Here is a 25,080-nt window from a genome sequence, read left to right as displayed (position 1 = left end):
GCTAGACCACCAGGGACTTTTGGCAGGTTTTGGGGGGTCAGGAGGGTGGGGGCTGTAGTAAATTAATTTTGGAGGTCTTGGGGGGCATCAGGAGGGTGGGGGATTTTGTTAGATTTTTACTTTTTTATTAAAGATTTGTCTGCGAGCCAGATGCAGCCATCAAAAGAGCCATATCTGGCTCCCGAGCCATAGGTTCCTGACCCCTGCTATATAGGGATATTAAATCTGAAAAAAAAATTTGGGGGGGGGGTGGGTAATTTTTATTTAAAGTAAATAAAAACATTAGACAACAGTCTTAAATAAACTCCTTTGACAAAGCCCAACAATGGCCAATATTTTGCAGAATACTTCCTCAGGAGCTACTTAGTAATGAGTAATCAGTAATCTATTTTCTTTGGCTTTTCCAAACTCCCAGAGTTAATTTCCTGTGTAAGATTATTAAGTTATTTTACTTTATTATATTTCTCCCTGTTTTACTTTATATTTATATTGATTTTATGTATGTTGAAATTTTGTAAACCACCTAGATCCACCATTGTGGGTGTATGCGGTAAATAAGAATCTTTTAAATAAATAAATAAAATAATGAATGTTGTAATCTGGCGGTGGCAGTAGACCATTGTCTGTAAGATCAAATCAGCAACAAAAATCAATACAAATCCATAAATAAAGTATAAAAGTACTTAGCTCAGAACCCGTGTTACAGGTAAGCAACTCTGCTTTATCTTCTTCTAAGAGAATTATGAAGCTTTTAACCACTAATCATTCCTTGGTCAGAGTAGGACTGCAGACATTGTGGCTCTGCAATTAAGTCAGGGCACTAGGTGTTGCTATTGTGGGATGGGACAGGACCACCCCCCTTCCCCACCCAGTCACTGTGAATACAGAACCCCTGGGTCCAACCCACCTGAGGAGCAGAAGACCTGAGCCACAAATCAAACCCAGCTTCCTCCAAATGGCAGTGTGCTATTGAACCACTGTGCTTGCCCATAATTGTAAATATCTGAATGCAGAGATATGAGCTTTTTTTTTTGGGTCATTTTTTTTTAAGCCTTGGAAAAAACTGCTGTGGAATAATGTCCAGCTTTTGTTACACACACCCTGTTCCAGAGGTCAAATGCCATAGTCGAATACATTTGAAGCAACTCTGGGTTCCCCATTGGTACTGTTACATGGAAGGGAGAAAGAAGTCAGCTTATAGTTGGTGGCTCTCTGTTTCCAATGTTGACTAAAGTAAATTGAGAGGGGATATAAAACAAGCAACAAAATCCTCCACTAGTTGCAGGTAAAGGCTCATGGCACCAACTCCCAGCCCTAGTTCTGACTGAACTGGAAGCACAAAGGAGCAAAAGGAAACAGCAGGGTCCAAAAAATATTTACAATTAAAAAGCTTAATGGCCAACCCCCTACCACCCCCTCCTTACTGGATGATTGGCCACACTTGTAGTAGTTACTTTACAGAGTACAGGTGCCATTTCAAGGCTCAGTGTTCTACTGCAAGATGACGCCTAAGCTTTTTGGTGCTGAATTTTTATTCCAATTGGAAGTGTCATCTCTTCAACAGCAATCTCTCTTCACCATGTGAACCGGCATGATGTTCCGATGAATGTCAGTATATAAAAAAACAAATAAATAAATAAATGTCTTCATCTCAAGTCCATGAGGCAGAATGTAGTGGAGTTCAGATTCACAGGAATCAGACAGGGGCAGCAATGTGAATGCTTCTGCCGTGGTCCCTGGAACTGCACGGAGACCATGATCTCATTGCCAGTGCTACACTATATTTATGAAAGTATAAAACAAATACATAGTCTATATTACTTCAAGAGCTTTGTCACTTAAATCATTGACAAATCTATTAAATGAAGACTTCTGTATGTTTTTCTTTCCAAAATGTAAATTTCTTTTTAAATTTAGGTGAATTTTTCTTGAAGAATTTAATAGCGAAAAGGAAGACCAAACCCCTCTGACTGGAAATCTACCAATCCACAGATCCAGCACACAAATGAACTGCATTTGTTCCCGAGGAACGAGTTAACACACTTCAGAATAAAGACATGAATTCACCTTTTAGCTTCTGATTTCAGGGCATATTTCTGCAGAGATTTTTTTTTTGTCTATTACTTGTGTTCTTCTCTAATTATATTAAGAACAAAATCGACAAACAGGCCTGAAATTTTGTTGTGAGTGAGTATATCATTACAGAACTAGGGCACATGTGCTATTGTAGTTAGGAAAACTGCTGGTGCTAGCAACCTACCTGCCTGCCCGCATGATACTGTACAGTAACCATTGCTGATATTCTGCCACTTCACCAACCTGGAACCTTTTTTTTTGTAAATATTTTATTGAAATATCCATATCCTTCACACTAGTAAGCAATAGTTTAAACCTGGAACCTTTTTGAACTTGCTTCCTTTTGCCCAGTGGGAAAAAAAATGGAAGGTGGAGATTACTCAAAAAGCACGAAGGAAGGCGATCTATGAAAGCCGTCAGGATGAACAAAGAAGATAGATGCCTGATGTCTTATGAATTCCTTTATTGAAGCGGAGACACAAAATTTGCCCGACTCAGGCCGAGTTTCGCCGTTTGAAAACGGCTGCCTCAGGGGCTACAACATAAATAAATAAATAAATATATAAATATTTAAAACACAATGATAGTATAAATCCAAAAGAATCCTTATTTTTTAAAAAAACCTATTGAATATGTTAAAATGGTGACATATAAAAAGCGCATGGAAATACATAACGTTCAAAACATAATAAACAACTATGAAATACTTATATTTTAAAAAATACTTATATTTTAAAAACTCACGGTTTGTATAACAAATTCAATAAAATTTAAGAGAAGAATTATTAATAGTTACCTTATATTCTCTCTAATTCACAATTGGGGTAACTGTATACAAAAGGTCACATAGAGAACTATGCGACCAACAGCATTATCTGGTCTGTAATGATTGAAAAAGGATGGCATAAATATCTAGGACATTGATATCGATATCTTGTTACTAATGAAATGTTCAAGAAATTATTTTTGCTGAAAACAATAACTTAATAATAATAAATGCATATAGAACAAAAAATTGATTCTGTAAACGATTAATCCAATGATGGTAAAAAATATATATGTAATTGAATATTGAAAGCTTGATTCAATTGTAAAAATAATAGCTATAAATGTATGCATAATGTATTAATGCTATAGTAACAACCATGCTATAAATAGATAAAATTAATATATCTTTTCGGAACCACTGTTGTAATTTATCTCTATTGAAACCAGAATGTATTGATTGATCAATATCAAAAACAATCTATGTGATATTGTAAACTAAAAAGATATGTTATCACTTAAAGTTGAGAATGCTGAAAAAAATGTTTATATAAATGTGTGAATATATTGAACTGAAGTTGAGAAAATTGTACATTCATGTATTTATAAATATGGTCACGTCCATATAAAACAAAAGAGAATTCATATAAATGATAATGAAAGGAGATATCAATAACTATTCACCAATTGCCTCCTAATGAAATAGAGGGGGCTCGTGACAACGCCTACCATTTAAAATACCTAAAGAGGCTAGTATATATTAAATTCAACATATAGCCTTCTAATGCAAGAGCAGAGCGTGGAAATGTAGCGTTGGATGCCGAGTCAGAATCAATATCGGCATTTTTAGATCTTTTGCACATAATAAACTTATTAAATATATGTCAATTTGTCAAATAGCTTGCTTCATAGAATCTAACAAACTAATTCTTTGATATGTCAAGTATCAACTAGAGCATATTCAATAGTGATTCGTATAGTAATTTAAATAATTGATCAAATGATAGTGAAAAAATAATAAATACAAAATATCCAATCAAGTATTAAATACAAAATATCCAATCAAGTATTAAATTATTAAATAAAAAAAGGCTTAATTCAATTATATAAATTGTGACTATAAGTGCATTATTTAATGTTATCTTATTATTAATCCATGATTGCTTGTGTAGCGATTATATAATGGTGTATTAGACTTGTAAAGAAAAATTGTATGGCATCTGTTTTTTAGAGAATGTGTGAATGTGTGAGTGCGAAAAAATTAATTATGATACTTCAATTGAGTGATAAATTAAAGGTGTGCATATGATTGAAAGTGAATTAGTGCTGCAAAAACATCAAAACTGTAAAAAATATATAGAAAATGCATCTTTTCCGAACCACTATTATAAATCATGTGTTGAAACTTAAACAAATCGTTTGTTTAAGATTCAACACATGATTTATAATAGTGGTTCGGAAAAGATGCATTTTCTATATAATTTTTATTTTTATATTTTTTACAGTTTTGATGTTTTTGCAGCACTAATTCACTTTCAATCATATGCACACCTTTAATTTATCACTCAATTGAAGTATCATAATTAATTTTTTCGCACTCACACATTCACACATTCTCTAAAAAACAGATGCCATACAATTTTTCTTTACAAGTCTAATACACCATTATATAATCGCTACACAAGCAATCATGGATTAATAATAAGATAACATTAAATAATGCACTTAGTCACAATTTATATAATTGAATTAAGCCTTTTTTATTTAATAATTTAATACTTGATTGGATATTTTGTATTTAATACTTGATTGGATATTTTGTATTTATTATTTTTTCACTATCATTTGATCAATTATTTAAATTACTATACGAATCACTATTGAATATGCTCTAGTTGATACTTGACATATCAAAGAATTAGTTTGTTAGATTCTATGAAGCAAGCTATTTGACAAATTGACATATATTTAATAAGTTTATTATGTGCAAAAGATCTAAAAATGCCGATATTGATTCTGACTCGGCATCCAACGCTACATTTCCACGCTCTGCTCTTGCATTAGAAGGCTATATGTTGAATTTAATATATACTAGCCTCTTTAGGTATTTTAAATGGTAGGCGTTGTCACGAGCCCCCTCTATTTCATTAGGAGGCAATTGGTGAATAGTTATTGATATCTCCTTTCATTATCATTTATATGAATTCTCTTTTGTTTTATATGGACGTGACCATATTTATAAATACATGAATGTACAATTTTCTCAACTTCAGTTCAATATATTCACACATTTATATAAACATTTTTTTCAGCATTCTCAACTTTAAGTGATAACATATCTTTTTAGTTTACAATATCACATAGATTGTTTTTGATATTGATCAATCAATACATTCTGGTTTCAATAGAGATAAATTACAACAGTGGTTCCGAAAAGATATATTAATTTTATCTATTTATAGCATGGTTGTTACTATAGCATTAATACATTATGCATACATTTATAGCTATTATTTTTACAATTGAATCAAGCTTTCAATATTCAATTACATATATATTTTTTACCATCATTGGATTAATCGTTTACAGAATCAATTTTTTGCTCTATATGCATTTATTATTATTAAGTTATTGTTTTCAGCAAAAATAATTTCTTGAACATTTCATTAGTAACAAGATATCGATATCAATGTCCTAGATATTTATGCCATCCTTTTTCAATCATTACAGACCAGATAATGCTGTTGGTCGCATAGTTCTCTATGTGACCTTTCGTATACAGTTACCCCAATTGTGAATTAGAGAGAATATAAGGTAACTATTAATAATTCTTCTCTTAAATTTTATTGAATTTGTTATACAAACCGTGAGTTTTTAAAATATAAGTATTTTTTAAAATATAAGTATTTCATAGTTGTTTATTATGTTTTGAACGTTATGTATTTCCATGCGCTTTTTATATGTCACCATTTTAACATATTCAATAGGTTTTTTTAAAAAATAAGGATTCTTTTGGATTTATACTATCATTGTGTTTTAAATATTTATATATTTATTTATTTATGTTGTAGCCCCTGAGGCAGCCGTTTTCAAACGGCGAAACTCGGCCTGAGTCGGGCAAATTTTGTGTCTCCGCTTCAATAAAGGAATTCATAAGACATCAGGCATCTATCTTCTTTGTTCATCCAGGTGGAGATTACTTACTGTTAAGTTTCTAGCATTAATCTGTAGTAGTAGGATTTATTAAGAATAGAGCTGTAGGAAGGGCAGAACTATGTCATTTAATAAACTGTCAGTTTTACAAAGTAATCCTGAATGCCGCAAAGGAACTATGGAAAGATAAGGGATGTGACAGAGCTTTTATGTAAATTATCAGTTTTCATTTGCTGGTAGCTTCCTTCCCTGGCTTTTAAAGCAATCGGAACATGCCCTAAGTAGGGCTTGGCTGCTGTGAATCTTATATAGGAACATAATTGCCAAACTAGGTCAGACCGAGGGCCCAGTATTCTGTTTCTAACAATGGCCAATCCAGGTCCCAAATACCTGGAAAGATCCCAAGTAGTAAATAGATTCCATGCTGCTATTGCAATGATAAATTGTGGTGATTCCCTAAAAATAAGTTTATGGACTTTTCTTCCAGGAACTTGTCCAAGCCTTTTTAAAAGCCAGATATGCTAACAACCTTAACCACATGCTCTGGCAGTGAATTCCAGGGCCTTAATTGTGCTTTGCGTGAAAAACATTTTTCTCTTATTTGATTTGAATGTGCTACTTACTAACTTTTTGGACGGGCTCTTGGTCTTTATAGTTTTTGAAAGTGTAAATAAACAATTTGTTTACCCATTCTATCCTGCTCATAACTGATTAATATTTACCTGTTCTATTCCACCCCCTCTGGTGTCTCTTCTTTAAGCTAGATAGCCCTAACATTTTTATTCTTTCATAATAAGGGAGCTGTTCCAGCCTCCTTTATCAGTTTGGTCACCCTTCTCTGTACCTTTTCCAATACAACTATTATTTTTTTGAGATGTGGCATCCAGAACTTCAGGTGCAGCCTCACCATGGAGCAATCGTGAGGCATTATGATAGTCTCCATTCTTTTCCCAATGATTGATAAAAAATTATTTGCTTTTTTGACTACCATTGCAGTGTTGAGGATTTCACAGTATTGTCCACTATGATACCCGGATCCTTTTCCTGGGTGGTGGCTCCTAACATTATGTATCACTTTGCACTTGTCCACATTAAATTCCATCTATTTGAATGCCCACTCTTCCAGTCTCACAAGGTCCTCCTTCAATTTTTCACAATTAGCTTATGCTTTAGCACTGAATAATTGTGTTGTCTGCAAATTTATTCATTTTACTCATCATTCCCCTTTCCAGATAATTTATAAAATGTATGAAAAAAAACACAGGTCCCAGTACAGATTCTTGAGGCACTCCACATTTCTCCACTGAGAAGACTGACTATTAGTCCTACTCTCTCTTTCCTATCGTTTAACCAGTTTGCAAGCCACAATAAGACATTGTCTCCTATCCTGTAACTTTTACACTTTCTCAGGAGTCTCTCATGGAGTATTTTAACTGCTCCTAAAAATCCAAATCCACTACAGCTAATGGCTTGCCATTATCCATGTTTACTAACCCCTTTGTAAAAATGCAGCAAATTGTTGAGGCAAAATTTCTCTTCTATACATTCAATAAACCAAGTCTTTCTATATGTTTTGTGATTTTGTTGTTTAAAATAGCTTACACAATTTGTCCCAGCACTGAAATCAGCCTCACGGGTTTAGTTTCCCATCTCATCCCTGGAGGTCTGCTAGCTGGGGCTCTCCCCGCACACAGTGCTTGCAGTGCACTGCAGAACTATCCCCAGTTAGCATTGGCTGTGAATGCTGCCTCCAGCCATTGCTGAAGAGTTAAGTTCAGCACTGCCAATGGGCCAGCTGCGAAGTAGTAGTTGGATATGGCAAATAATGCCAAACAAATAAAAAGGGAGTAGCTGTCTCTTTTCTCTTAAAAAAGCTATAGCTTATGTCAGGATCCACAAGCATTTAATTAAAAACAGTTGGTTTATTTAATGCAACACTTGCTTTGGCTTTGCTTGTGCCATAGTTGCTGGAATTACTTTACTAGTTGGATTATACCTACAGATTGGTTTTTTTTTCTACTTCTGGAAAGCAGTGCCCTTGTTTCTTCTACACATTGGTACTGTGATTTGTAGCTTTTGCTAGTGCTAGGTATACATGTCTAACTATTTTGATAGTGTTTAAACAGCAGCCTGCTTTAGAAATAATACTGAAACAGGTTTTACCGAACACTAGTTTAGCAGCACTGTAAGCCCCAGCTATAAAACAGTAAGCATTAGAGGTGGTGCTGTAGCAAGTAAGTAATATTTTTAACACTTTAATAATCAGTTTGTGTCTTAACTTATTTATTAAACTGACTGTCACTGCATTTTTATCATCTTATAAACTGGGTTTTAGATATATCTGTTCAGACCAAACTGTCCGCTGGCTTTTGGGGGGCAGTGCTTCTTACCAGGGGAAAGACCTGCATTTGATTGGGGAGCTTGGTTTCTGGCCCTGGGACCAGAGATCTGGCAGAGAAAGAAGTATTCACCATGAGCTGCAGGGAGTCTCTCAGGCAGCCCCCACTGGTGACACCTAGTGGCCAGACTCCAGCAATACACATCTCAAATTTCAGAGAACAGTAGGCAGAGGTCACTTAGTGGGGTGGTGCAGGAAGTAGGACAAGAACTCCAGTATGGTTAAAATAAAGGCTCATGGTTCTGATGCAGAGAAGTAGGAAGAAACTACTGAGCCAAAAAAACCAAACGAAATTTTTCTTCCTTGACTAACACAATGTTACATTTATTAAAATCTGAACCACTAACATTTTTTCCTCAGAATACTGCTGCTTTGCTGAATTGATCATGAACTTCTGGTTATCCATGAGGCAAGTGAAAAATATTTTAATAGGAAAAAAGTTGCAGTGGATCTGATTTTTGTTTGGTCTCCTCCCTGTGTGCTTTGTCTATCATTCCTACACAAGGGGTACATGCCCAGTTTATAGTAGAGTAGTAAAATGAAGTATGGTGAGGTTCTCCTTGCAGAACCAATGTGAGAGAGAATGAAAACATTTTTTTAAGGAGTTACAGTCCTCTTAAAATGTTAGAGCTGTGTGTTTATTTCAGAAAAACCACCTTTTAAGTCAGATGCAAGGGTTTCAATAGCCATTACTCCACAATTGAGTTGAGGAGGATAGTACTTGATGTTAGCAAAACACTGAAGTATTTTGAACCGGAAATAAGATTGTAAATGGAGAATCTTTATTACAAGACTAAAATAGCAGTTTCCTGACAGAAAAGCAATCACAATGAGTATTAATGCATTATGGAATACAAATGGTAGGGGGCCATTATTTTCTGCAGTTCTGGGAGAAGAAAAAAAATGGAGGGGGTTGTAGCATAGCTGAGTGACTTTAAATCAACAGCCTTTGGAGTGGGTCCCATCTTATAGCAGCTTGTAACTCTATTTTCCTCCATAATACTGACACAGTAAGCAAGCAGAAGGCTGTCAGGAAGGGGAGGGAAGCTACAAAATGTTAGTGACCTTTTGGGTTTAAGCAATAAGCATAACCTCCCCTGGCTGGCTTATTGTTCAGCTCTACAAAGAGCCTTACTTCCCTTAAACAAACGAATATGAACAGACCTTAGACCACACCCCCTTAAAGAAAGCACACCTATCTTATGCTAAGTAATCATTTTCCCTCCCTTTCCAAGCTGATTTAGATAGGAATCACACTGATCAGTCATGATATGGCTTGTACAAAAATAATGCAGCTATCTCCCTACTGTTGAAACAGATTGTCTTGCCAGGTGGCCACTGTCACCCACATGGATAATAACGGCCATGAGAATTTGTGATCTAACCGTGCAGTTCAGGTCTCGACCCACAATCCATACCTCAGTAGTAACAGCCCGTGTGTTGTGTTGAGGCATTATCCACATATAGGCCTCCTCTGGCATTGATTAAACCAATTAGCAAGTACACAAGTCAGGGCTGAGCTAGTTGACCATCAGCAATTTTAGTGTAAATGTTTTAAAAAATGAAGTACATTTGTTAACTTATTTTTATAGCATTTCTGGACATGCACAGTGCTGTACAAAAGGTAACAGGCATTCAAGTACGACAAGTCATTTGTCCTTCAAGCAGTGACATTACACAAATCACATTTCTAAAAATAAAAAAAATGTTGATCTTTGAAAAATTCTTCTTGTAATTAAAAACAAAGTAGACAAGACAAAAAACAGTCAGGTTGTAATTTTATCTTCAGTAGAGAAGTTATCACAATTCTATTCATATTCCAAACTACAAAAATAGAATGATCAGGAACAGCCTGGCAGTAAAAAAAAAAAAAAAGTACCAGGTCTTACTTGTGTGTAAGAAATACATTATTTAAAAAACATTGTAACAGAGGGCTATCTTCTTCAGTATGCTGATTCAGCTGCTTTCCCACAAGCAGAAATACTTAGAAAACGGGCATTAAGTGTTTGCCCTGTGTTGGGGTACAGTTAATATTCTCCAAGTCCACAGCACCCCGTTAGACCCGTGGTTTCTTCAGAGGTGGATCCGGAAGACTGAACTTTAGAATTTCACCTGAAGGAGTGAATGGGATTCTCGTCGCCACTTTCTTTCCAATTGTCTCAACCTAAAAGGCAGCAAAAGAATAATTTTACAGGGCAATCAGGCAAAAATGTACTGTTGCAAATCTAACACTGGGGGGTGGGGGAGACAAAGGCTCACCAATGGGTTTACTTAGACAAATATTAAGTTTTTCTTTTCGTGCTTGTACTGGTAGGGCATGTGCAACAATTCAGCAAAACAGAGAGAGGGGCTCCGAGGACATCTTCTGGCAATGGAAGAGAAGACTGCAGTCACTGTTCAGGACTACTCCAGGCTCTGCATTACACTATATTAATGGCAATGACGATGCCAGTTGTGTTCTGAATGAGGGATTATTAAGGTGGTAAAGCAACAAGCTCCCTATCTGCATCTCCCAAATACTTGGAGTGGAAGAGTAGCCCTACAGGTTACAGCAGGGCTCAGAACCAAATCCCACTGCTGCTCCTTAAATTCACCCACCACTGCTTCAGGTATAAAACATATTTTAAGTCCTCTGGGAACAGGGAAATATCTACCGTACCTGAATGTAACTTGCTTTGAGCTACCACTAAGGAAAAAAAAAAGGCACAAGCTAAATCTAAAATATTGCTAAAATGTGAGTCTACAAGCAGCAAGGGAGAACTGTTACTGCACTCAGCATCAATAATACAAGAGAAATAAGTGCAGAAAAGTTTATTGGTCCACACACAAAGTTTCATAAATAAAGATATAATATTTCAGAAACAGCAACTCCACTGTATAAATAAGTTTTTAGAAGGGTCCCCCAACATGGACCCCGTGTTTCGCTGCAAGGCTGCATCAGGAGGGCCAGCAAATTTTAGCAACAATCTAAAGAAATACATAAAAGCAAGTTTTACTCAAATGAGACCAACACATGGGTGAAGCCGATGTAATACATAAGAAATGACATTCCTGTGGCCATAGTTATATAGGTTCACAGGGAGTGCACAGGAGGGACTTTAAACGCTGTCAAATTGGCACAAAAAGCATCAACCAATCAGATCACAGCAATGGGACTTAGGTAAAAAAAAACCTCTATCATTATTTAAACCATATGGAGACAGACTGTTCAGGATGTAAATCCATTTTTGCTCCTTCCGCATTAAAATTTCTGAAAAATTGCCCCCCCCGGAGGAGGTGAAACAATAATCAATGACAAAAAATGTTAGATCTGAAAGAGTGGGATAGTGAAACCCAGTGATTAAGGGAGCATTCTCCCGAAGATTTTCAATATTAGAGCAGTGTTCTACAATGCGTGTCTTGATCATACGTGTTGTGCTCTCCCTGTGAACCTATAACACTACGGACCCAGGTATGTAATTTCTCAAGTATTACATCAGCTTCACCCAAGTATTGGTCTCATTTGAGTAAAACTTGCTTTTAATGTATTTCTTTACAGATTGCTGTTAAAATTTGCTGTCCCTCCCGACATAGCCTTGCAGCGAAACACAGGGTCTGTGTCGGGGGACCCTTCTAAAAAAACATATTTATACAGTGGAGTTGCCGTTTCTGAAATATTCTATCTTTATTTATGAAACTTTGTGTGGACCAATAAACTTTTCTGCACTTATTTCTCGTGTAAAATGTGAAAGTGTCACATCTGAATCTGTAACTCTTGCTGATGTCTGCGATCTAGGATGAGACTTGCTGGTTTGACATCGTGCTATAAAATCAATTACCACCAACACACCTAAAATGATTTTTCTTTTTTTTTTTTTAAAACAAGGAGCATTACATTGCTGGATTTAACACTTGAAATTTAAAATTTATCTATTTTTATTTTATCCTTCCCACTGCCCAGACTCCAGCAGTGCATTTGGGCTTCAGCTGAAGAGGGCTGGCTAAGCATGTGTGGGCATCAGCTTCCCAAGTCCAAGGATCATTCTGGCATAGCTGCTATCAAGCGCCAGAGTTCATGCACTGCTGCGTCAAACCCAGACACGCACATCCCCACATCACTTGTTGCTTCAGGCTCCATTTCTTTTATTAATTACCTTTTTTTTTTCCTTTAAAGTTGTTTTAGCACACACCCCTCAATGCTAGGTGGAAGGTGAGAGATCACTAACACACCCAGGAGGGATGGGTCCATTCATTCCCATACTAGGTGAAGCACTGGAGTGGCAGAAGATTGGCCTGAAGTTGCTGAATTTTCTCAGGGTCATGCACAAAATCGGCATTGTCTTGCAGACTGGATCTTGCTCAGCCAGTTTCCAAGTTGTGAAACATGAAGACTTTCCCTAGCTCAAGGGTTTTAGCACTCTCTATTGCAGTGCCCAAAATGTCACACACACACACACATTCACCACAGCCAACTGTTGGCCAGCTCTTACTAAATCCCACTTGTCCCATCTTTTGGAGCAATCCAAACACAGGAATGTTACACAAAGGTACAATTTTCCTGCTCATCTGAAGGCAGGAGTAGAAATATAGTTGGGGAAAAAAAGGTTTTTGGACTAATTCAGGCACACAAAAACTCAGTGCTCAAATAAAGGAGCAAAAGTGGTGCAAACTAAAGACAGTTTGAATGCATAAAAACAAAAAAAGACACGTCAACAGCTAGGCAACAATTTATGAGAACACAGTTGACAAATCTGAACAAGCTGCAGGTTCAGCATGATTGGTGCATGTTGATACAGTGGCAGCTATGAGTATTACAGGTAGCCCAGCTGATAAGGGCAGTGTTAACAAAGGATCAGTAAGAAATTCTCACTTCCAGCCCTCTCCAGCATGACAATATTAGGAAAATAAAATTTTGGGACCACACATGATGCTCCAAGGTAAGATCTCAGCCCTCTCCCATACAAGGGGGGAGGTGGCTGTCTAATGGGATGCAGGGCTACTTGGCAGCTATACAGAGCTTAACATTTTTGGGCAACCCTCAAAAAAAAAAAAAAGAAGAATTGGGCAAAATCATTCTTGAACTTTTCAATGCAGTTATCCATGCATTCTCATTTACAATTAAATAGCTATACTGGGCTGGTATCAGGCCTCAACGTGTCATGAAGATAAGCTGTCACCAGGCCTGACCCTTGCTGACATTTGCTACACAGTCAGTGCCTATAGGCCAACCAATGCCACTAAGTGTGCACCTTGAAGGAGGTGTCCTTCCAGACCTGGGACGTAGTGGAGTCGTTCCCCTGATGGTCGACTGCACCCGCTAGATCCTCCTGAGCCAAAATTGCCTGGGATGGATGACCATCAGTTCACAGATGGGGACGCTTGGGAACTCCCACTCTCCCATCCTGGGCTCTGCGCTTTGCGAGCTTCCGAGCCACAAATGCTTCATGCATGAGAAGCACAAATTCCAGTGAAAATCCCCCCCGGTCCCGTTTCGTCATTGCTAGAATCAGTGTCCGTGTCTCTTGATTCCTCCGGTCTTGGAGACCGCGCAGTGGGGGACCCCAGGGGAAGGTCATCCTGGGAGACCTTTTCCACAGGGTGCGCAGTGGGGGTTGGGCTCCTTCTGTTAGACCCAGCCGCCGAGCCTGACCTGTGTGCAGACTTTTTAGGTTTGGTCCTCTTGTCTGAGGCCCCTTCCCCACACAGTGCACAGTGATAGGGGGGGGGGGGGTCTAAAACTGACCATACCCCGCAAGCCTTACAGGGTTCCACTAGAGTTTCTGCCATGTTCCTCTTGCAAAAAAGGGCATATAAACCCCCCCCCCCCCCCCCCCCCCCGGAAGAAAACAGGTGCTGTCACCCAGCCCTGGTGACTCCCACCAAAAACGCCGGAGCCGTGTGGGAGGTCAAAAAAGAAAACAAAATGGCCGCCACGGTAAAAATAGCTCCAGAGCCAGTGGTAAAAATGAGGCAGGAAGCCTAAAAACGTCCTCGGAGATTCTTAAGAGGGCTGAAACACTCTCCCTTCCTCTTCAGGGGTCTGCCTGGCTCTGCACCACCAGGCAGACTGATTTACCCTGGGAGCTACGCTGAACAGGGAACATGGAGCTGGTTTTTTTTTTTTACACACAAAAACTAACTTCTGGTAACAGAAAAAAAATAAAGCCTAAGCTAAGAATAATAGAAAAAATCCCCAAAGGGGCTACTTCCCTGTACCGCAGACACTGAGGGGGAGCCTTCTGGTCACTGAGGGAGCCAGTCCCCTGGCTATCAGGGGACCCAGAACCACACAGGCTAGCACCGCCAGGGGTTCACCCGGCTCTACCTGAGGGATGGCCCAGACACTGAACCTAGCACCTCAGGGAGCAAGAAAAATCCGTCTCACACAGAGCTGCAGGTATGCACGACCACCATCTGCTGGAGTCAGAGAAATACTGATGAGCTGCAGGTGGCACACTTGGGATACCATTGCCTCGAAGCTTTGCTCTCTGACTCCATCTGCTGGTGGGAGTGCATAACCCACTGGTCTGGCCTGATCTGGGTATGTACAGGAACAGCACCTCCCAGCCATAATTATCTGGGGAGGGGGATTGAGGGCAGTAGAGATCAGAGGGTACCAGCAAGTGTTAAAAAAAAAAAAAAAAAAAATTAAACCAGCCAAGCAAAATTAATTTGGCAAAAGAAGTGAACATTAAGATCATTTGTTCAAACTTAACCAATATTAGATGTGCAGCGTTTTATCTACCAGTCCTTAACAGCTACTTCTCTGTTCCCCAGTCCCAGGGTCGGTGCTTCCTTTAGACAAACTATGCGGTCACGAGGAGAACCAAAATTCTGGGGTCAGCAAAATCCTGCCAGTACAAGGCTTAAAGGGGCACTGTGCTAGAGCCACTACTGCCAATAGGAGGGAGTTCTGTGCTAGAGCCACTACTGCCAATAGGAGGGAATTCTGTGCTGGAGCTAACTGAGGGGGTACATGACCAAAGGTTCACCCAGGGTGGCAAATACTCTTGCACCGGCCCTGCCCAGACCTAAGCCATAGTTTTCTGAGATACGCTGCACAGCAGGAGGAGATCACCTCAGGATACCAGTAAGCAGAGAATGCCGCTCTTTTCAGAGGTAAGTTAAACTCATGTTGTGGATTTGTAACAGTTATGATTCCTTGTTGTACCCTGGGACCTTTGAGGGGGAAAGGTGTTTCCACTGGGAAAAACAAACTCTTCAACTAAATATGCACACTCCCTGACCTCTGCAGTGTTAATCCTCATTTTGAATCACTTGCAGGATTAATCTGCTGGTTTTTCAGTTGTCACAGAGTTGTTACAGTGTAAAGTTGATAGTTAAGTGGGTTATTTAGATAAACACTTTTCTTTATGGTGTTTGTTGTCTGCAAGTTGTAGTTTTATGTTCACTATTTTTTTTTTTTTTTTTTTTTAGGTAAAGCTTGTTAAGTTTGTTAGTCCTGTGTCTGATCAGTAATTCCAGTACTTTTGTAGGTGCTTTTTCCAGGAACTGCAATATCCAGAGTTTTGTGGGGGTTGCAGTGTCCCTAGAAACCACTATGGGATACGCTCGTGGGGCAGAATACATGCCCACAGGCAAGGAAGAGGTTGCAAATACAGGAGCACATGACACACGAGCAGGACCATCCAATTAACTGAGGGATTAACCCTGAGTGGGCAGTAGGGTTGCACTAAGGCATCGTGAGACACATGAGAAAACAAAAGAACCCTGCATGTCTAAAGAATACCCATTTCAAAGGTTCAAATAGAAACTAAGCTATGCAGAGAGGTAAGTACGCAGATAAGGACACTGGCCCCAACAAGTAGAACGTTTCTTTACAAATAAACTATAAAAAAGTGCTTTAGTATTTGGGAAAGATACTTTTCTTCCTTTCCCTCTGTGTGCAATTCTCTTCAAAAGGAGATACACCAGAGGGAATAAATCCAGAGAGTGGCTACTAAAATGATGAGTGGTCTTTGTTTTAAAGCATAAGGAGACAGACAAAGATCTAACACACACATATCCTAGAGGAAAGATGAGATATGGAGATACGATAAAGACATTTAAATACCACAGGAGGTAGCTATGTACAAGAGGCAGGCCTCTTTCAACAGAAAGGAGGTTCTGGATGGGATGAAGGTGAAAGATTATTCCTGAACTTATCTTCTAAGGAAATATTTCTTTAAAGAAAGAGTGGCTGATGCACAGAACAGCCTCCCAGTAGAGGCAGTGAAGGCAAGGACAGTATCTGAATTCAAAAAAGGTATGGAAGATCCGGATGAGACGTCAGCGGCTTGAATGGAGGCCCGATTGTGTGATCTGATTCCCGCTAGGCAGAATCTGCGGCGAAACACAGGCATCCATGGACAGAAAGATTGATAGAAGTGCCTGAAAGTCAGGACAGTACGTAGAATATCCGCCTGAAAGAAAAGCGTGGACTTCATATAAGAAATGGTGCGGAGGGCAGAATGAGTCGGCGAGCAACAGGGGGAAAGATGGCCACAGCTCACCAGAGCAGTGCGAGCAGTAAATAAATTATGAAAGCTCATAGGTGGGAAGCGACTTATCCTCTACAGCTGAGTTTAGGAGCTGGTTTTGTGAGCTCTGTGCAGACATGAAAAAAAATAACAGGAGATTTTAGAAATGATATCACAGAGCTGGGCAGCCAGGTAGATGAAACAGAGAACCACAGACACCCAGATGAAGTCCCTTGCACAGCTTGATGGTAAATATCGGGCGCCGCAGGCAGAGCAAGCTGAATTACAGGACAAGCTGGAAGATATGGAAAACCAGGCCTGGAGGTGTAATCTGTGCTTCAGGAGGGGTGCCAGAGACCTGCAAGGATGAGGACTGCAAGGTGGTGGTGGTGGTGATCAATATATGTCAAGAGATTCTGAAAGCATAGGAAGGGGGAGAAGCCGAGGCTGAAATAGAATTGGAACAGGCACACCAGGCAGGCATTGAACCAGCGGATACAGAATAAACTCTGAGTCAATATAGTTTTATTTATTTATTTATTTAGCACTTTTATATACCGAATTTCCAGTAACAGAATTACTAATCAAGTCTGTTTACATTCAAAACAATAAATATGACAAGGCGATGTCTTACAATAAACAGGGAGATTGAACTTGGATAACAAAAACTGGGGTTAACAACATAACGTAAAAGTTATGGGGCCTAATGTAGTCTGGAGTTGAGAACGGGTGATGGGCATAAGGCTAGTTTTTTAATATTGTTCTTTGTAGCTTTGGGAGAACCCTTCTATTGCAATTTATGCTGACTTAGCCCCAGGCACGCTGAAGAAGGGTCAAAAGATGAGAGAGAGAGAGAGAGAGATCACGGCAATGATGCGCAAGAAGGAAATTAAATACCGGTGGCTATTTCCCTTCAGTCTCTCCTTTACTGTTGAGGATATTACATTCAGAGTAAAAATAGCACGTGGAGGCAGAGCAGATTTTGAGAGTGGCTGGAATCTCTGTCCTACCACATCAAGAGAGACCAATGCAGAGGCCTGAGATGCAGGAGGAGGTCTCTAAATGGCAGCTTATGGGCAAAGGAGGAAGAAAACTGCGCAGACAGCCCGGAGGATCCACATCAAAAGACACACAATGACCTGAAAACATGAGGTGCCTGTCTAATGGGCAAGATTTTGCCATTTTTCAATAAGCAGAATAAGCTTTAATTAGAGGTGGGATATGAGTGCCTTCTAGATAGGGTTGATGGTTTGGGGGGGGGGGGGGAAATATGATTTCAGCAGTTCAATGATAATAAATGTGAAACTGATTTGGGGGCATAAATAAGTATGTTATAGATTTTATGAATTTGGGAGTCCATATTGAAATGACTGCCTGGAGGGAGGTGTTTGACCCAGAGCACAGTCACACCTCCTCTAGGGCTAAGGGGAGTTACCAAAAGAAAAAAAAAAACAACTCATGAGTATGTTGGATATATGGATTGCAGGATGGTTTTGGCACAAGGTGGTGATCTCCTGACTCAATTTCAATCTCTGGAGGAGATCATTGCCTGCTATGGGGAGATGGTTGGGGTAAACTTGTGAGGTAGGAGGTGCCAGAACATACCGGTAGGTAGGAGAAGGTTAGGTGGGAAAGATTATAAGATGGGGATGAAAAGAGGCATAAGGGTGGAGGAAGTATTGATTCAAATGTATGGGGGGGGAGTAGGTGGGTTAAAGGAGCGGGGGCTGTAGGATAGCTGAGTGACTTTAAAGCAACAGCCTTTGGAGTGGGTCAAAGGCCTGCTTAAGAATGGATTCCAATCGTCTATCTTGAGTATCCTTCAATGCAGCCCCTCCTTCAACGGGAATGGTTGTTCGCTTTGAGACGGCACAGACCATGTTGTCCACTTTCGGAAAATGCAGGCGTTCCTTGGTCGCTGGTTCCAGAGGATATAAGGCTTCCAAGGCCCGACCCTCTTTAAAGCTGGCCTCCAGGGCATCTCACTCCAGGTCAATCAGTTCCTGGGTGGCTTCCATCATTGGGAAGTAGCATGAGACTTTATGAAGGGACACCAGGATGGGGTTCTTCTTTGGTTCCACCATAGGGTCTGTGCCTGGAATACCCAGAGTCTTCAGAGTCTGTAAACAAGGGCAGGTAATTCATCCCTGTGGAAGAAACGAAGCATGGTTCGGTATGGTTCCAGGCCTGGAGGGATTTCTCCTTCTTCCAGGGAGTCGCCATCATCATCTGAGGTGTCTGGGTCCCTGTCAGGGAAACTCTTGTTAGGCAAGGCATGTCTTGAGGCATCTGAGTAGAGCTGGGAGGATCTTGTGCTTCAGGCAGGGGGTTGAGCCCAGGACGCAGCTGGGGCTGATTGCACCTGAACGAAGGCTTGCAGCCCTTGGAAAAATTCTAACCAGGAAAAGGGAGTTGGAATAGGGGCCCCTGAGGTGCCCTCTTGTGGAGAAGTCATCTCGGGGCTGCATAGATCTGGTGAGCTATCGTATGTAGTAGTTCCAGACCCATATTCAGACAGTGAGGGACCGGGCTTCTTCACAATGCTGACATAGGCAGGACTCCAGTTCAGGCTGCGCAGCTCTTATGTGGCAGGCTTTGCAAAGAGTGTGCCTTCTGGCCTTCTTGGATGCCGGTGCCATTGCCTCTATGCCCAGGCGCACAGGAATTGAGCTTAAATGCGCGTGTGTAGTTGTAAGCTTGGTTCTGTGTGCAGTTCTGCGCACGTCTATGTAGGACGCGCACAAGTTAGGCGCATCAGCCGTCCGGCCTGCCCCACGCGTACCACCGATCGAGAAGGGAAGATGGCACAGACGACCCCGCGCGTAAGATGGCGCCCCTGAGGGTCTCCACGTATGTGGACCCTTGCACTGGATCGGGGCCTAGCCCAACCAAGGCTTTTCAACCTGATCGGTGCTCCCTTTTTCCTCGCCAGAAGGAGGAATCGGTATGGCGCTTCAAGCTCTGGAGAGCTGAGACCTGAATTTAAAGTTTCCTGCTTACCTGGTCTCAGCGCTTAGCGATCATATGCCAGACGGTCTCCAGCTGCGGGGGGGGGGAGAGAGGGTTTTACCTTCACCGCCGCGCTCTGTTATGCACTCGCTGCCTTTCAGCCACTCTGGGGGCTAAGTCTACACCAGGAACCGGCTACCGGACCAAGGCACACATCTGAGGGATATCAGAAATCACCTTAGGAATTCTCAACTGGGGGAGGGACCCTTAGGCATCACTGCAGGAGAGCAGGGCTCGATCTTCTTTAAGGTAATTTTGTCTTCTTGCTGTAATTTTTCTAACACTGTGCTAGTGTGCGGGATAGTGTCTGCACCTGCTAGGAGACAGAGATACTGAGGAGCTGTTGTAACTGCAGGGGTATATCTAGGGTGACGTCAGCTTTGAAATCTGACTCCGTCTCCCATCTGCTAGCAGAAGAGCACATAACCCACTGGTCCATCTGGCTACACGCTAGGAAAACTTTGCTTTCTACAAAAATATTCATCTGGCACATTCGAGAAAAAATGACAAGAGGCAGATGGCACCTTATAGACCAGTGGTTCTCAACCAGATGTGTCACCAAAAATTTAACATAAGAAGCCTATGCTTTCTATTACAGCCACATGTGGTTGCTGCTTAAGGAGAGTGCAGAGTAGGGAGCTGATACTTAAATTCCTCATCACCGCTCCCTGTTGCTGCTTTACCCTCAACCCTGGTGATCACTTCTGCCACCAGTCCAAGCCATAAATGTTGCAGGCATGCTGTACCCTGCCCCATCATCCCGACACACCTCCCTCTCCCCCCTTCTTGGAGTTTGTTTTTCTCTGTATTCTTGTTTATAATTTATGATCTTTTATTCTGTATTAAATAAGAGAGTCAGTCTGCATTATGTATGTTTGATAGAGGTGAGGGATTCTGCTAACTAGGATATAGATACTATTTAGTAAGCTAGTCTGGCTTCCTTTGTTTTTCCAATATTAAGTGTACTGGGTTCTATATTTGCAGTCTTGCTTTTTCATAAGTAAGGTGGTTGTTGCTGTTCAAGTCCTGGGTGTTAGTTCTCTTCCCTCTTCCCTCCCCCTCTCGCCTTTTTACTTTTCCTATTCCGTTTACCATGGCACGCTACTACTATTGTTATTATTATTATTATTGTTTTATCTTTTAATTAAGAATTTTATTTTAAACTAGTAATTATCTGGCTACTTAACTAAATTTATGTACTTTTTATTATTTAATTTAATTTGCATTTTATTTTTATCTTATTTTAACTACTGTAAACCGTTTTGATAAAATTTTATTTTAAAAAGCGGTATATAAATACCTTAAAAAAAAAATAAAAAAATAAAATGGTATGGCTGGTATGCTATATAATTTCTAAATGTCTTTTTAGCAGGTTTTCATGTTATTTCACAAAGTGGCTGGCAGGAAATGGATTTTGAAGTACTATTACTGAGGGGATATCAGAATTTGAATATATTTTTTGTATGGTGAGTTGAAAGGGGAAATTTCCTAACTCTGCTCTGTATAAACTTCAGAAGAGGTCAGCACTTTCTGAGGTTGACAGTGAAATGCATAAGTGTCTGTATCGAAAAGCTGTGCATTGCATTTGCATATCAGTCCCAGGTTTCTCACTGATGCAATAAGCAAAGATCTAAATTTTTGTGAAAATAATAACATTTAATAATGATATTTTATAAGCAGTTATCGAAATTAAAGAATATGTTCTCTCTCTCTCCCTGCATCATTTTCAACAATAAAATGTCTAGGATTTTTTTTTTAGTATAACTGTTAAATGTAGTGTGCATCATCTGTCAACTGTGGCATGATGGAAGAATGGTTAGTCTATAACAGTGGTTCTCAACCTATTTGAGGCATGAGTTTGAGAACAGAATCCACTTAGTCATGCAGCTGATGAAGTGGACTGTCCTCAAAAGCTCATGCCTCAATAAACTGGTTATTCTATAAAGGTGCCATCTGCTTCTTGGCATTTTTGCTACACAAGACTAACACGGCTACCTGTCTTTAAAAAAAAAAAAAAAAAGTGGCATAGTAAGATCCCAGCATGTAGATATAGACTACATAATGCTTAGGGTATAAAATCAAAGCGATGCTACTGCCCCCTTTAACTACATGAGCAATTTTCATTGTGACTATAAGAAGGGAGGGGCTGGATGAAGATGAACAGCGTAATAAAATCAAAGTGCATTATTTTTCAATGTTCTCCTCATGGAACCAAGTCTCGAATGAGCAAATGGCTCATTATATAATGTCTTTATCCAGAGTGCTTTACAAGCTTTACATAAGAACATGCCATACTGGGTCAGACCAAGGGTCCATCAAGCCCAGCATCCTGCTTCCAACAGTGGCCAATCCAGGCCATAAGAACCTGGCAAGTACCCAAACACTAAGTCTATTCCACGCATCACCTCTTACAACTGCTGCTGATTTTTTCTATTTCAGATGAACAGTAGAGAACACTTTTACTGTGAAGCACATGTTTATACGTATGTTACAAACAGATGCTGCAGGTGGCAGAGATTTCTCTAGCATAAAATCAACACATGGCGAGTTTTTATTCAACCAGTTAAAATATGCTCAAGTCCTAGTCATTTTGTCACCCTCCTGCATCCCTGGTTTTACACAGGACTAGACCACGGATGAGCTTGGGCTTTATGTTACAGACTCCAAGCTGAACGCAAACTGGAAAAATGTAATAGAGGGGAAAAGATCATCAAGATACAGAGACAGGCAGATCCCAAGGACCTGTACTAGTCTCGGAATGCACATGCTGCATACAGATAAAAATGTAACAAGATACAGCTCAGTGGCCTAGTCTGTATGATATGGCAGACCATTCTGATTTGCTATTGGTTTCATTCCTTTGCTAAAGCTGTATTTCACTAGTAAACCCAAGAGTGCTCCTTTGTGTGTTGCACTTGGGCATGAACTTGCATCACATTTAAAAATTAAAATATCAAAAGGAAGGGAAAAAAATATATCAAGTCACCTGGAAGCCAATGTTCTGAAGCTCAGCATGAAGATTGTCCAGCACACGCCTGCCATCAAAGATGAAAGCTGGCTTCAGCATCTTTTTGTGAATACGCTCAAAATCCAACTCCTGCCACATACAAAAAAAAGCTTTGCATAAGAATTCATAACTATCCTTCAGTATGGTAATCCTGTTCAGAACCCCCTCTTTTCTGCTGCCTTACCTTAAACATATCCCACTCTGTACAGATCACAAGAGCATGGGCACCATCACAGGCTTCGTAAGGATCCTTCGCAATATGGACCAATCGAGAGACTGTGGCACAAAGAGTTAATACAATATGTTAAGAGAATTCTCACTGGCAACTTGCATTTGATCTTGACTTGAGAGAATTTTCAGTAAAGGAAAAGGGTAAAAGCCTATCCTGGAAAGGCAGACTAGTGTCTTATAATATTGTTTCACAGCATATGACCAGCATTGACAGCCAAGAGTGAGAGAGTGTGGGGGGGGAGGGGCAGGAATAAAAAAAAAAAAAAGGTGATCATAAGATAGTTTTGAAAGTTAACAGATAAACAACAAGAACTGAAATGAACTAACCCCTGTCATCCCCGGAGACACCTGGAAGGGCGAGGTCCTGGAAGATTTGTTCGTTTGGAACTTTTGGATCATAAATATGGAGTTTTGCACCCTCGTCCATCAAGTACTTGCTGATATAAATACTGGAGGATTCTCTAGGGAGATAAATCAAGATGTTGAGAAATCGTGTGCAACATTAGAATCTAATGAGAAATTAAGACAGCAATGTTAATTCATGGATAAAACATCTCCTAGGTAATGAGGGAGTGGGAAAAGGCAGAGTATGAGACAAAGCCAAGGGCAGTGCCTGGAATCACTAACAGCAAAAGACATTCACTGCAAATGGCCAAATTTATCTGTAAACCACAGTTTATATATAAAAATACATAAGCATTCCATAAGTGTGTGTATCTAAGAAGAGTGGTTCTGGCTCTATTCCTGTATGACTGAGCAATCACATTTAAAGCATGAAATGCAATGCCACACATTCAATAAAGTTGCTTGAGGAGGTCACATGCAGTCTCTCTGTGAAGACAAGGAGCATGTGTGCTGAGCTCCCATGAGTAACCAATTCATTCTTTTAACACCATCGTAAATCCTGAAAAAAAAATGTGCTAAGTAGTGCCCAAGGAGTGTTCCAAAACCTCCATTCTGACACTTTGGTTGGATCAGTCAGCAAAACCAAAGCAGTCAGAAAATAAAGCAGTGCTTAAAGCATGATCAGAGGGAAAAATAGCACCTGAAGAACTGAAATCAGAGACCCTTCCCCCCCCCTGCATGATCACTGTTTTTCTGAGCTTTGCTCCAAACTGGCACTCCCTTAAACAATATGCTGCTGGCTCTCGATCAGGCCAAACATCTCGCTCCACTAGAAGCTGTTGAGGTATGGAATATAAGAATCATAGAACAAATCACAGAAAACAGTATATGCACTCGATTGTCTAGGAGCTGTTGTGAATAATCATTTTTTTGTCCTCAGTAGTTTGAAGAAAGGGTTTTAGCTTTAGTGTAATTGCACCATGTAAAATCAGTGAGACAATCTATACACCATGGAACTAAAAAAAAACCCCAAAACAAATACAACTCTTCAAAGTTGTCAAGTAACCTGACATTCTTCCCTAGTAGCAAATTGCAATAAATAGATCAGCGGAATACAAGTTTTAAAATAAATAGTAATAAATCGTTTTCTTTGCACTTTTCAGGGCAAACTCGATAACTGATTATTGTGGTAATTGGACTATTCCAAATCTGATAATTTTTATACTCCTTATTTGAGATTTAACTTTCTTGCAGTTGGGGTTTTCCCACTTTCTCAGTAGTACATCACCTGGACCGGATGGTATACACCCCAGAGTTCTGAAGGAACTAAAAAATGAAATTTTAGACCTATTAGTAAAAATTTGTAACCTATCATTAAAATCATCCATTGTACCTGAAGACTGGAGGATAGCTAATGTAACCCCAATATTTAAAAAGGGCTCCAGGGGCAATCCGGGAAACTACAGAGCGGTTAGCCTGACTTCAGTGCCAGGAAAAAAATAGTAGAAAGTGTTCTAAACATCAAAATCACAGAGCATATAGAAAGACATGGTTTAATGGAACAAAGTCAGCACGGCTTTACCCAAGGCAAGTCTTGCCTCACAAATCTGCTTCACTTTTTTGAAGGCTTTAATAAA

At 39.9% G+C, this 25,080-nt stretch overlaps 2 protein-coding genes across 2 annotated transcripts in view; one reads left to right on the top strand and one right to left on the bottom strand.

Moving 5' to 3' along the window:
- The window catches only part of LIAS (lipoic acid synthetase), a 74,916-nt gene extending 66,616 nt beyond the window's left edge, over window positions 1–8,300 (top strand). Inside the window, exons 11-12 of the mRNA XM_029589290.1 lie at window positions 1,918–2,445; window positions 6,031–8,300. Of these exons, the coding sequence (XP_029445150.1) occupies window positions 1,918–1,970 (53 nt within the window). The 3' untranslated portion in view covers window positions 1,971–2,445; window positions 6,031–8,300. The remainder of the gene's footprint in view (window positions 1–1,917; window positions 2,446–6,030) is intronic.
- An 852-nt stretch (window positions 8,301–9,152) lies between these two features.
- The window catches only part of UGDH (UDP-glucose 6-dehydrogenase), an 86,079-nt gene continuing 70,151 nt past the window's right edge, over window positions 9,153–25,080 (bottom strand). The window contains exons 9-12 of the mRNA XM_029589276.1: window positions 23,426–23,559; window positions 23,052–23,143; window positions 22,847–22,957; window positions 9,153–10,556 (exon numbers count right to left, since the gene is read on the bottom strand). Of these exons, the coding sequence (XP_029445136.1) occupies window positions 10,449–10,556; window positions 22,847–22,957; window positions 23,052–23,143; window positions 23,426–23,559 (445 nt within the window). The 3' untranslated portion in view covers window positions 9,153–10,448. The remainder of the gene's footprint in view (window positions 10,557–22,846; window positions 22,958–23,051; window positions 23,144–23,425; window positions 23,560–25,080) is intronic.

This window comes from Rhinatrema bivittatum, chromosome 1 (genome assembly GCF_901001135.1).
Source record: "Rhinatrema bivittatum chromosome 1, aRhiBiv1.1, whole genome shotgun sequence".
Classification (NCBI taxonomy): domain Eukaryota; kingdom Metazoa; phylum Chordata; class Amphibia; order Gymnophiona; family Rhinatrematidae; genus Rhinatrema; species Rhinatrema bivittatum.
This window is presented reverse-complemented; position numbering and strand designations above follow the sequence as displayed.